This window comes from Phalacrocorax aristotelis, chromosome 3 (assembly GCF_949628215.1).
Source record: "Phalacrocorax aristotelis chromosome 3, bGulAri2.1, whole genome shotgun sequence".
NCBI lineage: Eukaryota > Metazoa > Chordata > Aves > Suliformes > Phalacrocoracidae > Phalacrocorax > Phalacrocorax aristotelis.
In genome coordinates, this window is record NC_134278.1 from 101,349,109 (window position 1) to 101,364,424 (window position 15,316).

The following is a 15,316-nucleotide window of genomic DNA, read 5'->3' on the forward strand; positions in this document are numbered from 1 at the left end:
TAACGGAGAGAATGAATTCCCTCTAGAGTGTGATGAGTATTAGTCAGTGAGGTTTTAAATTAGTTTTCTGTATGTTTTGTATGTAGTTCTTGTCCCCTAGGCACCTACCAGCCAGAGTGTCATCAATCCGTAAGAGGTTAGAGTCATAGCAATGTAATGCAGTGTAAAAAGCTGTAATACAGCCTTTCTGGTTTTTGTGGAACACATGAGATCTGAGTTTCTATAAGGTGCTCAGCCAGTTTATTTCAGAAGTCTGTCTATCTGTCCTCATTAAGCTTGAAAACTGTATCTCTTGGTGCCAAATATCTAGTTTTCCCTATGAAGGGAGGAAGCCTATTTAACTAGTGTTGAATGGGCTAGGCAAAATCCCATTTAGTTTTGTATCCGGACTCCAGCAGTGGTCATCAACAGCAAATGGCCAAGGAAGATTGTAGGACTAGATTATAAATAATACCTGTCCAATCTTTCTCTTGAGAGATTTCTTTCAGGAATTTGTTGAATTCTTAAATTCAGGTAAACAGCCCACAAGATCCTGTGGGACGGAGATCCATGGCTTTATTATATATACCATAAAGAAACATATTCTTTTTGTTAGTTTTTTTGGACCCACCATCTGGTGTTCTTACTTGATAGTCTGTTTTTTGTTGGGTTTGGGATTTTTTTTCTTGTGTTGTGAGATACTTTTCAATGGGTCCTGAAAGGAGTGTAAGGCTTTGGTTTATTGCCAGTTTTTCCAAACTGAACTACTGAAACTAAGGTATCTCTTGATACGTTGGCTGTTCAGCTATCAAATTTCCATTTTGTTCCATTAGGAATTAATCCTATTGCTAAGACTGTTCCTGGTTGCCTACAGTTACAGTAAGAAATTAATTCACTAGCTAAATCTGTTTCTTGCTGTAAAAGAAATTTGGGGATGTGTATCTGTCTATTTCCAGAACAGATACTGCAATAAAATCTGGCCCTCTAAACTCATCTAAAAGGTGAGAAACCTTAGTGTAATTCATTGATTCACTTAATCCCTTTCTATTGTAAATGATGCACAATACTGAATATCATCAAGAACAAGTAGGTTTAAATAAAACCACTGGTCCTTTAGCATTGATTAAACGACAAGTCTGATGCTGCTTAAGTATGTAATTCTTCACTTTCTAAGATTTAATGCCTGTGCTGTCTCTAAGAGCATGTTTGTGCTGCTACCCTGGTGCGACTGGTAACACTTCATTAGAAGACCAGGTCCACTGTGTGAATCTCCTCTTTGCTTTGATGTGCAGTGCTCAGTCTTACCTTCCACATGGGTGCAGAGCACAGCTTTTGCTAAACCTTTAATTATACCAAATGCAAAGCAAGGGAAGAGTTTCTCTGAGCAGAACTAAGCATGCAGTGGAAGTAATTTAATTTTACGTGATAGGCTGGTATGCAAAAATGAAGAACTTGATTTGAGCAGACGCTTCCTTCAGCAGACATCCTACACAATAGGTATATTGTCACTTCCCTTTCCACCTCTTGCCTATTACAAGTTTTGCAGTACGATGTGCAATGTACTCTGCCCCAGCAATACCAAAACCAAACAAAAACCCAGCAGGATTCAGATTTTAAAATTGAACAATTACCTAAGAGAAAGTGTGTGTAACAGTTGATTGATACCTTTTCGCTTTGCTGCTTAGAAGCTGAGAAATGTGTGCAGAAAGAATACTATTTCATCTTTGGCTACAGCTGTAGAACGAGCAAGTTCTAAGTAACATCTGCAAGGTGTATGCATGTACTCCAAAACACCTTGGTCCAGAGCAATTTAACAGAATTGTGTTTCTGAAGTCAGTGTTTAAAAAAAACCAAAAAACTAAAATAGTGGCAGAAATTAAGAACTGCTGAGGTAAGTGTTTGAGTTAACCAAAAGCAGCTGGCAGGAAGCAGATCTGAGATGCAACTTGTTTTACAGTTCTGAAAGCGACATGGGTGGCAGATGACACCTCAAGCAGCAAAATGAGAATTATGGTCAACATAAGCAAGTATTGCTATCTCCCTTTGACAGAAAGAAGTTACTGATGAACTAAGTATAAACAAGTGTTTCTTGCTTATCACTTAAGTGTAGAAAGCGTGAACACTAGCATGAAAATACAACCTTTTATCAATCAGTGCTCCTCTCCCCATTTACCTTGTATTTTTTGAACACGTTAGGAAGGAGTCTGCTGTATGCAAGGGCTAACTTCACAATGCCACTTGTTTCAGGACTGATGACAGCCAGGTGCTAAGTGTGATAGGAATCAAGGTTGGTTGTTGTGTGGTGTTTGTTGAGGTTTTTTTTTTTTTTGTGGGGTTTTTTGGTTGGGTTTTTGTTGCTGTGGTTGGTTGGTTTTGGTTTTTTCCCCTGGGACTGCTCTCCAGTAAGAGTACAGCACTTTCCAACTCTTGTCTTTTTTTTGTTTTTTTTATTTTTTTTGTACTGAGCTGCTCTGTGTTTTTTAACGTTGCAGGAGTCCAGGAGAAAATGGGGATCATGAATAAAGGAGTGATTTATGGACTCTGGGATTATGAGGCTCAGAATGATGATGAGCTCTCGATGAAAGAGGGAGACTGCATGACAATCCTGCGCCGGGAAGATGAAGATGAAATTGAGTGGTGGTGGGCACGGCTGAATGACAAGGAAGGCTATGTTCCCCGCAACCTGCTAGGGGTGAGTCCTTGATATTTCCAAAGTCAAAAACCCCCACCTCACTATGTGGAGTATACACAGCATTATTCGTATACATCTAGGTTAGGTGTGATTTCAGAAGTTAAGGGGAAGGAGTTGACATTCTCCATGTACTCATTTGAGGAGCTGAACACCTTGGCAGAGTGGGTTAACACCCTAGATTACTTAAACACTGACTACGTTAACGGGTGCATAAAAGAACATGTATCACCACACTGCTACACATGGCAGGTTCTAATACTAACCTTGTCTCACCATCTTGAGTGTTAAGACAAACACAGCAAAATTCTATTGTTATCTCTTTTTCTAGTGTTGAAAAAAGAGATAAGTTTGCCAAATAAAGACAGATCTTTCTTGTATGCTCTTTAAGCAATATTTAACCATATGTCAAAGGCCTTAAACTAATGGCTTCTCTTTTAGTCATCACCTTCTATACTACCCCTTTTATTAAAAAGAACTGTATACAACTAATAGATATTTTCAGTTATGTCCCCATATTTCTCCTCATGGCCGAGTTGCTAGAATCCTATAGCAGATGGACACATGTATAAAAATTCCATTAAGCTTTCTTCTACATATCCAGTTGCCCTGCTGCTGGAGATACAAGGTTCGGCCAATGCTAAAGATTAACCGCTGTAAATTTTAGCTGATTGATATGTGATGCTTGAAAGAGGCTGAACCTCATTCCTCATGCAGATAATCCTTACTCTTAAACTGGTTAGATTTTGTAGAGCGACCATATCTAAAGCAAAATCAGTTTTAATCTCTATCACTTTCAGGTCAGGCCTGCCCACAGTGTACTTTTTCTGTACTGAAACTGTACTAAATTATCCCTAACATAGTACTTCTGCTCAGATTCTTCCTCTCCAAATGTAAACATTTCTAAATTGAAAGCAGCTATCAGCCCTGCACAGTAAGGTCAGAAACGGCAGCTTTTCTTTTTTTCCTGCCCCAGGGTGAACTGTGCGTGTGCTACTTCTTCATAAGCTTGTGCACTCAGCCTGAGCACAGGTGTGTAAGAGCACAAGGAGCATTTGTGCTTCTGTAATAAAAAATACAGGGCAACATAGCTTAGACTGGGGATCACAACTCATACTTCTAAGCACAACACAATCCAAACAGAACCTTTGGGGAAAACTACCCAAGCCCAGTATTAATTTGTTATACTTTTGAGTCTGCTCAGTCATGCTAGTACTGCTACCAAAGTATTCTGTGATTATTCTCAAAAGCCGTTACTAGACTTCTAATATAGCAGCTGAAATCTAGGCTAAGATGTTCAGCACAGAGGAAAATGTTTGGTAGTTCAATACATTCTTATATATTAAGTTGTATTTTTATCACAGCTGCTTTATCCTTTTGCAGTTAGGTGCACTAAATAAAAACAAGGGTGAAATTACTTGCATCAGTACTCTACCCTTCTTAGTGACTCACTAGCTCCCTAGCTGTGTGAGAGCTCTAAAACTGAATGCAAATACGTCAGTATTTTGACAGTATTATCCTTTAATACCAAACAATCTTTTGAACACTATCAGGTGTTATGCTACTGTAACTGACTGACTTCATTTCTGCTAGTGGTGAAATCATAGCAGGCTTAGACAAACTGTGTGGGTGAAGCTGTTGATCTTCTCTTAATCATTAGCTGACTCTGAAAAAGAAGGTGGCCAGAGCCCGGCTGAAGAGAGAAGGGGGCATCTTTAAGGATAATTTAGCTGAAAAAAACCCAGGTTGTAATGCAGATGTGCATTGCTGTTTAGCGCATGGTGGATTTGCCTTTCCTAATTGTATGAAGTGTACCCTCCTATTTTTATATGCCAATAGCCATGCACTGCAGAACAGTAGTTGTTCCCAAAGCCCTTTGCATGTGGAAGCCAAGAGCTTCCCAAGCATCTGAGCACTGCTGCATGCTGTGTCCCATCCATTGTCACCCTGCAGCTGAGGCAGTCCCTGTACTTCTGTGCACAGCTGGAATGTGTGACTAGTACACAGCTCTAGGGCCACAGGGTGGCAGCTACTGGTTTACTGCTGGGTGGTTAAATGAGTTTAACTGTCCGCTCACTATCATTTAACTAAAGCACAGCTCCTGCAGTTCCACAGTCCTTATGCAGCCAGACGTTCCCAGCTTGCCCAAAGCTATAGAGATCTAAAAGTTGATAGGCATTGAGAGAAAGCAAACCAGACACTAATACCTTTCTCTTTCCACTTATAAAACAGGGAAAAATCCTATAGTTCACTGAACACAAAAGTCTCTTGACTTACAAAGCCACATGCTTTTCCTAGCCCACCCATCTGGGTAGAGCTGAAGGTACTGAATTACGTGCTGTTGAATGCCTTCCTTTTGTACTGACATGGTTAGTATTTTCTGAGCTTGCCTAAGAATGCTAAAGTTACATTTGTTAGTGCTCTGGGTGTTTTTTATAACCATGCTTTTGCTACTAGAGATTACATTAGAATTGTAGTGCCAAAGAGAGGGGTTTTGTTCCTTTTTTTTTTTTTTTCTTCTTAAAAAAAGTAACCTTTTAAAGCACTAAGATTTTAAATCTCATTTCTGTTTTACCCTCAGCTGTATCCAAGGATTAAACCTAGACAAAGAAGCTTGGCATGAAATAGTACAGAAACAAGACTCTCAAAGTACTAATCATGGATGACTTACAAAAAAAATTCATTTTGTGTTGGTTCCAATATCATGAGACTTATTTCAATGACAATGTAATTTGAAAGCTATGAAGAATGTGCTTTGGAAACAAATGAAGGATTCATACATTAGCAAATGGATGAGGGCATTCTACAAGATGAAATAATGCTTACAAGTAAATGAAATTCTGCTGCCTTTGGTTTAAGCAAGCAGTTATCTTCAAGTACCCACTCTGATTTCTTCAAACATGGCAGAAAAGAATTTCATGTTTTTGTGTTAAATGCATGGATCTTTTCAATTTACCATTGAAGGAATCATCATAAAACAGACAACTTGGCTTTGTCCAAATTTATCCCAAGGCTTTTTCCAGATGGGAGAAATTAAAAGTAAGTATGTGCACAGCACCCAAATGCCTATTGCTGGAAGCAGAACGTTTGCTGAGCTAAACTGAAGTGCATCTGAACAGTGGCAACCATGTGACCAATCCATTAAGCAATAACTTTGAAAAATGCTGTAGCATCTTAGGAATTCCATGTATTCAAAATATTATGGGCTGTAACAGACAACGTAGTTTTAGATTCTTCTTTTTACAAGGAGCCTCATGTATTTATTGTATTTTGTACTTTTAAAACTAAGTGTAGAAACTTTCTGTAGTCCTTGACAACTTACTTGTTTTTACTGGACTGTGATAATATTAAACTTTTGTCTCCTCTTAAGCTTTAACTCTGGGTGGTTTTAGTGTCAAGTTTTTATTAGACCATCTGAAAATGTTAACATTTAAGACACACTGCTCTTCTGCATTACCCTAACATTCAACTACTTTCTGTATTAAATCGAAGCCTTTCTCTCTCATTTGTTCAATACAGTCTTTCTGCGTTTAAAATTAAGCCAAATATATTAGTTGCATATAACCTTTGTTAACCTTAAAAGCCATAGTTAAGAAAAAGATTTGGTACAAGTATTTTCCAAATAAAGACTCTCCTGTGGAACTATCCTTTATTCCCAAATAGATAGTGTTCATTATCCAATGATTATATTTAATAGAGAGGATCAAATCTTCCCTTGAGGCTGCTTATGAAGTGCCTCAACTACTATGAAAACATGACCCTGAAGGCAAAGTCCTTACTGCTTTCTGAAAAGGTACCCATAGATACAAGAAATTGTTTGGAGGAAGGAGGACATGACTCCTCAGGTGTGCAAACAGTGGGTGAGTGGGAATTCCTGGGAGCAGCAATCTGCTCATGTTCACAGCCTCATGATTTTAAAAAGTTGGGTATGGGGTATACAGTATCAATTACCTTTCTTAGGAACCTTTAATGCTTGAAAAACTAATCTTTTAAAGTATCAGATAAAAAACCTCCAGTTTGGTCAAATGTGTACTTGCTACTCAAATTCTTCAAGGAGTATTTAACCAGAATAATGCTGGGGCTTGACAGACCACATACAAGTGGACCCATATTGTACCTAAACACCTATACTCTGAATACAGAGATATGCAATACCATCATCCTTTTTCTAGTTTCAGATATGCAGGATGGAATGTAGTAGTTATTCAAAAAGCACTTATTAAACCAGACTGTCAACCCTATAATAAGCGTTCTTCCAGCAGTCACATAAAACACCTTAAATACAAAGATAGTAGCAAAGCAGTGTTTTCAAAAGTTGCACAGAGGATTGATACTGAATTAAAGGTTTTGTACAGAGGAGCTATAGTAATAAAGACTGTCAGACCCATGAAAGTGAGGCTGCACATTCTTCTTTTGTTGAAGCAGACCAGTTTCCTTCTTATAACTGTGTGCAAAATCTGCCATGCCTCAGTTTAAGGCACATTTACATTGGGATATGCTTGCTTATTTTCACCTGATCTTGCTCTTTTTGAGGTCTCTTGAGCTGATGCCAGTGGCTCAAATGACAGTAAAGCACACCCACTATAACGAGAGAGAGAAAGGAAAATGGCCAAAGGTTAAGTTTAGTAAAAAAAAACCCACCTGTAGGAAGTATGCATGTTCCCACTTCTAGCATGAGGAAGAAAGTCTATTGTTACAGAAGTAATTTTAGGATTTACATTTATATCTCATTTAAGGCAGAAGCGTTTTGGGATGATTTGCACATTTCTCATTTAGGTCCAGAAATAAGTTATGTTGGGGTTATAAGCAAGTTGAACATATGTAGGAGGGTATTTTTCTATGAACTTAGTCCTTTCTGCAGGGCACATGTGGTGCAGAAAGCAGCAGAGAGTCAATACCATGAGTCACTACTGTACCTGCTTTTCATTCTGTTGCTGGCAGAAAAGGCAGGGCAAAAGCCTGCATACGTATCAGTTAAAAATTACTGCCAGTAAGGGATAAATGGCTTCTGGTTCAGGTAACCTGTCTGTTCATTAGGGAGTACAGTGTGATGGTAGGTACATGTTAAAAAAGGGTAACCTCTCTTAAGGCTGCTTATAAGCACACAAGCTATATAAAATCAGCATATATGTGAATACATACAGCCAGCCATAATCAGTCAGAAAGGAGCGGGACAGTCTCTGCTGTTAACCCCTTCCCCTGCCCCACCCCCCCAAAAAGACAAAAAGAAACATTTTAAAGCCAAATGAACTTACATTAACAAGGTTCAATTCTATTGTTCCAGTTTTCTCAGTATCCAGTTTTCTGAACATTTCTGTGGTAGGAGAGAGATGACAGACAAGGTTGAATATAGGAACAAATAGCCTTCCCCTTCCTTGTGCTTCAGGATCAAAAAGGAATTTATTCCCAATTTAATCTAAAATTTATGACAACGGTCTACACTCCAAACCAGAAAGGGCCACTCTAAAGCCATTGCAAGAACAAGACCAAACTTCTTTAATGGTTCAGTCTGTAATATTAACACTATTTGTCAACCTGTGTTTAGATTATTTTTTTAAAATTTTCTTTTAAATCAACATTTAGATGTTTGCATGGAAGACTGTCTGGCTCCAATTCAGCAGTCCGGCCTGAAAGGCTAGTTGGTTTCTAGATCTAGGAGGAATGTGTAGACTGAATTGCCAGATTTATAGCTCAGCTTTGAAGTCATTTTGGTTCCAATACAAATGTTTCTGAATAACTTATCCTGGACTTGAAAACACAAAAGCAACAGGGTCTGTCTAGTTATTAAGCATGTACTCACTGAACAAGGTTTCCAGCCGAATCAAACACCGGACAAAGTTATCGAAGTCAATGATGAGGTCTTCATCAGCAAACCGAGCCACAATGATTTGATGTAACTGGCAGTTCAGTTTGAACCCTAAAAATACAGTGTCAAGGATTTAAAACCAAGAGTAAGAAAAAAAAACGCAGAAAGCTCCAACTAACAAAAAAAAACCCCAACCTTATACACTGCCATAAATTCAATTACCTACTTCTGGTTAAATTCTCAAATTTTAAGAGTATTTACTCCATTTTGGAAACTCCCAACAACCCCTTCTGTACGTCGAGTGATTTAGAGCTGTGACTAGGTCATGTGTGTTCTTCCTGCTGCGTGTGCACCCACACCTGTACTCCTGTTTCCCTGGGGAGGGGACATAGCCAATTGCTCCAGCTCGTGGTCCTTCCCTGGGTGACGAGGCAGCTGCCAGACTCAGCCCACTGAGACCTGAGATGAAGCAGTGGCTTTCTGTGGGCAAATGGATCTCTGTTTCCAAAGGGTATCTAAACTTTGGGACAAAAAGAAACGCTGCCTCATCTTACGTGGTGACAGGAGGGGAAAGCTCCAGACAGCCCAAATGCAGACATTAATATGGCCCCAGAAGATCAGTAAATTAATTTGGGATCATATGGCTCTGTGATACCCCTCCCCCCACTCACTGTCGTAACCCCAATTTGCTTTTCAGTGGTTGCAGTAGCAAACTGACTCTTCTTTTAACTCTCTTGTGAGCATCAACCCGTGGTCAAGCCAATCCCATTCCCTAGGTCACAGTGTCCTGGTTTTCCAGGCTCATGCCAAACCCACACACACCCAGAGAGATTCATTGAAAGACAACAGTATGCTGTTACTAGACCAGATTGTTGCACTTGTTTGTGCTTCTCCAAAAGCTCGTCACCATGGAAGATAACTGCAAAACTGTCACTCCTTTGAGATGCTTTTAGTGTGCCTGCGTGGCAAGACACTGCCACACAAAGACAAGAGGCCAGGCTGAGCATCTAGATTAAATGGAGGCCTTTCAGGTCTGGGAACATGGGATTTTTTCATCTTAAAAGTGAAATATAGGAGACTAGTGAGCATCTATGAACCCAGCTTGAAACTGATAGAATCCTAAAACCAGACAGACCAATATAAAATACCTGCTGTTTCCAGTGCTCTCCTCATCTCGTACGAATTCATGGTACCAGACCGATCCACATCAATTTCCCTGTAAATTTTCTGCAGAACACAAAACCCGAAGTCAAAACTTGTCAATAATTCAGAGTATGTTTTGACTTTAGTCAGAAGTCAAACATTTCAAAATGCAGCCTGCGTGCTGTTCAGGACTGTTTGCAACATGTCTGAAGTACTTATCCCCAAGTTCAAAAACCAGCTTTAGAAGGTACATCTTTTTAATGCAACAGCCAAAGCAGATGAAGACTCCAGAGAATTCCTTGAAGGCCTGTGCAAAATGTCACTATCACTACCAAAGGAAGCAGCAAGACTGACATCAAACTCACGCTGTTAAGTGCGAAAGCTAAACATATTTGGACATGAGTTAAAACAGAAACCCCTCCAAGAGTAAGGCAGGAAAAGAGGCAGTCTCTCCTTCAGCCCTTCACCTGAGCACCCAAAAGACAAGCAGTTGCATCCCTGGACTCCAAGGGACAAAACCTGGGGGACTGAGGGCACAAACGCATCATGAGCTGAAGTGAGTCCCTGCTTTGGGAAGTGTGATTGTATACACTGTATGAGACAAATCATACCTCTCCATTTGATTGCTTGTTCTCCCAAAAGGGTTGTGTCTTACCTGGTATTTCTGAATCTTTGTCCAGAGGACATAGAACTCCTTCAGTCCCAGTTTACCACTCCCGTCATTCTTCTTTGAGTTAAGGTAATCTCTTTGGAGGGAAGGAAAAGGGTTGTCCCCTCCCTGTGCTGGGTTTACTTACTTAAATAAAATTGCAATTAAGAAAAAGATGCAAGTCCTCTCTGAAGGACTTAACCTGTTGAATACACAATTGTTGCCCAAGATGCCTTTCTAAATCAGTATGATGTTTGATTCATTTAAACTGTGATCAGTTCACAATCTCTTTCTGCTCCTCCTTTGGCAGCTCTCTATCTTTTCAATACACATATAAAAGAGCCGAGACAATGCCATTTTGTTCTGCGTAGTTCGTTCAACACCTGCAGTTACGGAAGCATGAGTCCTAATTCTGGATTATAAACAGGAAAAGCCACAACAAGCCTGCTATTTGGAGAGCTTAAGTTCTTGCACAAACAGCTAACAAAAGAACCTGGTCATTGCGTTGCTCCAAAAAACCGCTAAGGAGTCCCTGCGGATTGCCCTATTTTACTTCTAATTATAGCAGAGCATCATTCTGGTTTGGTAATTTTCCTTTTTTCTGACTATGCAATTCAACTCCCACTGCAGAGGGAGGCTGAACACAATTATTCTTGGACTTGAATCCTTCTACTCCTAAGAATAAGGGCAAAGGCGTAGGATGAAGATCATAAAAGCCAGCATACTCTCTGGCTCCTGTATTTGTTTCCCTCATTTTCTATTTGCTACTCATGGCTTTACGATGCCCTTACCAACTCCAGCCAGATAACAATGCAGCAAAATGCAGTGTTCAAATTCTACAGCCAAGGCTATCCACACCATACTGTCAGCTAGGTGCCTTTTCCCAGCACACACATCACACTGTCCCCAGCTAAACCAAACATGCAACAGTTGGGAAGACTTCAAAGCAGATCATCCTGTCTGAAAACAGATTTTCTCTGCTATCTGGGAGAACGCATGTGCCATGGTCAGCAGCAATAGGAAGGGCTACCATTTTTGTTCAGGGGAACCAGGGTAAAACCAACTTCTCCACCTCAGGAGTCACTAGTGCATCAGTATGGACCCACCACTACAAAGGCAGCAGCTCACCTGCTCCAGTACAGACAGAAGTATATCATCTAGGAACAGCCTTAAAGGATACATCTAACAGGTCAACCATTATTTTGCATGTTTCAATACTAAAGCCATCAGATTTAATATCTTGGCCTGTAAAGAAAGAGCAAAAGATAAGATTAGCATTGCATTCTGTACCACAGCACCTTTGTAAATAGCTCATGAGCTCTGTAACCAGCACGCAGACCTCAGCCCTTATTTGCTTCTGTGTCATTGGTGGCTTCCTTTGCAACTGGCAAGGTGACATTTTCAATTTTGTGTATTTTTTTGCTTCTATGTAGCATGTTCTTAGCGTTTTATGTTGTTTGCAACCTACACATGCTAGTTACTCAACAGCAATCTCCTGCCTACTTCAAATCCTGCCCTGGGAATAGGTGCCGAGCTGTATCGCTGCCAGAGTCTGGGCCAGATGAGCGCAGTGAGCAGCAGGGGATGCCTGCCACCTGCTCTGGGAATTATTAATATCATCTGAAGCCTTTGGGATCTGGAAGGTACCTAACGCAATGCAGACTGTGGAGGATGTGGTGCCTGGAGAGCTATAGTCAGGATACTTGCATATAGGTAACCGTACAGTTCCCTCAAACGCTGGATGGGAGACCGTTGCCTTATGTTGCTTAGGTAGCCCCTCTGAGGTAGCCACAACTTCTGGCAACTCCTTTGCATCCAGCAGAGCAGGAGGCAATGCTCACTTAGCGGTGTGGTCAGTGGGGTCAGGACTTGCCAGCAAGGGAGAGCTTCAGGTAGGAGGACACAAGAACAAGAATTACAAGGCTCTTGGCAAAGGGTCATAAGATAGTCCTTGTTTTGCACGAAAGGGACGCAGCACTGAAGCAGGCAAATGGACGCTAATAAGCAGCCCTGTGATTTCCTGGTGAAGAAGCTTAGGGTGAAAGTTAGCTGTGATGTTTCCCCAAGCAAACAGTGAGTCCCCAGTTAGCCGGGTTAGTAGGCATGCGACAGAGGCAAGAGCCAAAGATAAAGCTTTCCTGCACTTATTGTCTGCCTGCAAAGACAAGGGCGGACTTTTGTGGACAACATGGATTTCTGACCTATAGAGGCCAGTGGTAGGTAGCTTCATGCAAGGTAAGATGAGCAAATCAACCTTGGTAACCAGCAATCCACCATTGCTAACTGGTTGGTGCACACAGACATACAACACAGTCCTGGCTAGCTGGCTAAGATTTCACTTTGGAAATTAGAGAGACACTTATTTCTCCAAGCACTTATTTCTTGAGCACGGTTTAATGGAAAGGAAAATATTGCAGAACCAAGCTCTGAATCACTTCACATAAAAAAAAAGCCCAAATTTTCAAAGTTTCTCCTCCTCCTCAGGGACACCCCTGACCATTGGCTGGGCTACTGTTTGAATCCTGAGTGATTCAATGCTCAAGCAGCAGCAATACCTTCTCTTGATTATTATCAAGTGTTAATCAAATCCATTCATCTTCCTGGCAGCCAATTCCCAGCAGCAGATACTGGGATAAAAGGCACCGTGCCAAAGCACACGCCCTGTGAACACCATCAGCGCAGGCACAGCCCCAGCATTTCCACAGCCCCCTGAAGGAGTGGAGATAGCACATGGCTGTGGCCATTTGGAGAGCCATGCCGCAGGTCTGGGGCAGAGCTCAGGGGTTTCACTCTGCCCAGGTCAGTGCTGCACTCTGTACCCTCACAGCTACACTGGAAACCTGCTGGTGGCCAACTGAAGGCATGGTTGGAGGAAGGTACTTACGTTTAGCCAAGACTTTATTCAAGATGTTGCGCAGTTCAAAGGCGGAGATCTCCGCATCCTGCAGAAAAGAAGAAAACAAGTTCTTCACTCTGAGTTGCAGATACGATCTCGTAAGCAGCCTCTGATTCCTTTGAGTGAGTTGGCCAAGTTCAAACATCCCCTAGTGTTCAAGTTTCCCTTGGATTGAAACACAAGAACTAAGCTCACCCCACCACCCATTCCCAGGAGCACCACCAATTCCCAGGCATTAGCACAGCCTGCTGTGAGGTCTGCCGGAGCCCTCGGGCAGGTGAAAGCAGCCAGGCGAGAAGGCACAGCCCAGCCCTCATCATCTCCTGGAGGGACCCATGCGCCTGCACCAAATGATCTGCCTGAAGGACAGAAGTAGGGAGCTGCAGAGATAAAAGTCAAGCCTGCAGTTCAAGGAGAGCAGAGGTTGTTTGCCAGCAGTGCTCACAAATCCGTTGTGTAAGCAGACGGGTAGCTACACAGATTTATTCATGCACAATTATGCACATGCTCAAGATCTGACTCAGCACAAGAATTAAACTCCATCCTGAGGGAGGCGTCTCTCTTACCCACTCCCCTATGTTACCAGTAAGATGTTAACAGAAAGAAAAGATACTCACACTTCCTGCTAGCTGTCCAAAAAGCTTTTTAAAGCTGGGTTCAATGTCATCTTCACTGATCTCTGTCTAGAAGAGAGAAATAGAGAATACGGAAAGGAGGAACTTTTCTGCCTGAGGAGGGCTTAATGCATTTCCTTGCCCCTAGTAAAACACATTTTTAATTACAAAGTTAAATGTACAGAGTGCTTTTACTTTGATTTCAATCAGGGGTGCCTCAAAATGCTGGTGTTGCAAACACTGCAGGAATTAAGAGCTTTTGCAATGGCTTTAAAAAAAATTTTAAAAACTGAGAAATTCTTTATTTAAAAAATCACTACCAAATTCAGAACTTCACTGTTGCTGCTGCTACTGCTGTTGGGCTAGCTGTTTTCATTAAAGAAAAGCAAGCAAAATGTAGTTCTCATCCTGAAAAAAATAAGGGAGGGGGGGAGGCAGAGAAAACCCACACAGAGTGGTAGATGCATTAGTAGGCGAAACATCCCCAGCTCCAGCAAGACTAAACATATGGTGAGCCACTTCTTACTTATGGAAACATCATCACATGCAAAAACACTCCTATGGCTAAAGGGCTGCACTCCCGGATTCCTGGAGAGCCGAAGGAATTTCCTGTGGCTCCAGTTACCTCTGCAGGGAGTACCTGATCTCCTCTACCCGGCAAGCCCAAACTCACTACTCCAGATAAGGGACAACGTGTGTTTCCATTATTGCTTAGGATGTTTCCATTTGCGGAACATTCAACTACCGATATTGAAAGCTCTGTTTCTGAAATAGGACAACAGTTCTTGACAATGCCTATAAAAAACACTGCCCTGCACAGGGACAGGCACTCCAGCCCCACTTACCACAAAGTTATCTCAATTTAAAACATTTAAGTTAAGATATACCTCTTCAAAATTGGCCTCAATTTCATCATCTATAACCCTAGAAAAATAAAGAAATCAATATTAAAAACAAAACAAGTCACTTTTCTGATGCCCTTGTTTCAAGTTTCAGTCAAAGAGGGGTTCTTTAAATTATGGGAATAATGATGAATATTCAAAGCTCAGAGGTTACTGGGTTAAATCAGCCACAGACACTGCATACCACCAGTGAAAGCAGCATTTTGCCAGCTATGGCAACAAGAGTTTCAAAACACATTACAAACTGTGCAAGGACCTGCAGAGACAGAGACAGGATTTTGGGTCAGGCATAACCCCTTGGGTCACTTAGTGCCACTGCCTACAGACCTCAGCCCAAGACCAGGCTCTCGGTTGCAAATAAAACCTCTATCTAGTAACATTTTTTTCCTTTTTCTCCTTTAAAACAGCAACAGTGAGAGACAAAGTCTTTTGGATGCAACAGAGTGGGAGGAAAAGTGTCTCATGCTGTCCCCCAGCTGCTGTGGAAGCATCACACCTACAGACACCTGCTAAGGGTTCATCAAAAGCTGAATGTGCCTTCACACAACTGACATCCCAGTTTTCTCACCACTACAGAAACATGCAACAAAAGATTACAGAATAGTAGCAAGGTTTTTGCTTGCTTTGAGCTAGGGAAC

At 41.3% G+C, this 15,316-nt stretch overlaps 2 protein-coding genes across 4 annotated transcripts in view; one reads left to right on the plus strand and one right to left on the minus strand.

Annotated features, from left to right (window-relative positions):
- Positions 1–6,044, plus strand: part of TP53BP2 (tumor protein p53 binding protein 2) — a 48,799-nt gene extending 42,755 nt beyond the window's left edge. For both annotated transcript variants that reach the window (XM_075088782.1, XM_075088783.1), the window contains exons 17-18: positions 2,472–2,671; positions 5,250–6,044. In XM_075088782.1, the coding sequence (XP_074944883.1) occupies positions 2,472–2,671; positions 5,250–5,291 (242 nt within the window). In that variant the 3' untranslated portion in view covers positions 5,292–6,044. The remainder of the gene's footprint in view (positions 1–2,471; positions 2,672–5,249) is intronic.
- Positions 6,045–7,038: 994 nt separating this feature from the next.
- Positions 7,039–15,316, minus strand: part of CAPN2 (calpain 2) — a 28,994-nt gene continuing 20,716 nt past the window's right edge. For both annotated transcript variants that reach the window (XM_075088785.1, XM_075088784.1), the window contains 9 exons: positions 14,664–14,700; positions 13,780–13,845; positions 13,151–13,208; positions 11,447–11,511; positions 10,273–10,341; positions 9,623–9,701; positions 8,469–8,585; positions 7,924–7,982; positions 7,039–7,249 (listed from right to left, as the gene is read on the minus strand). In XM_075088785.1, the coding sequence (XP_074944886.1) occupies positions 7,226–7,249; positions 7,924–7,982; positions 8,469–8,585; positions 9,623–9,701; positions 10,273–10,341; positions 11,447–11,511; positions 13,151–13,208; positions 13,780–13,845; positions 14,664–14,700 (574 nt within the window). In that variant the 3' untranslated portion in view covers positions 7,039–7,225. The remainder of the gene's footprint in view (positions 7,250–7,923; positions 7,983–8,468; positions 8,586–9,622; positions 9,702–10,272; positions 10,342–11,446; positions 11,512–13,150; positions 13,209–13,779; positions 13,846–14,663; positions 14,701–15,316) is intronic.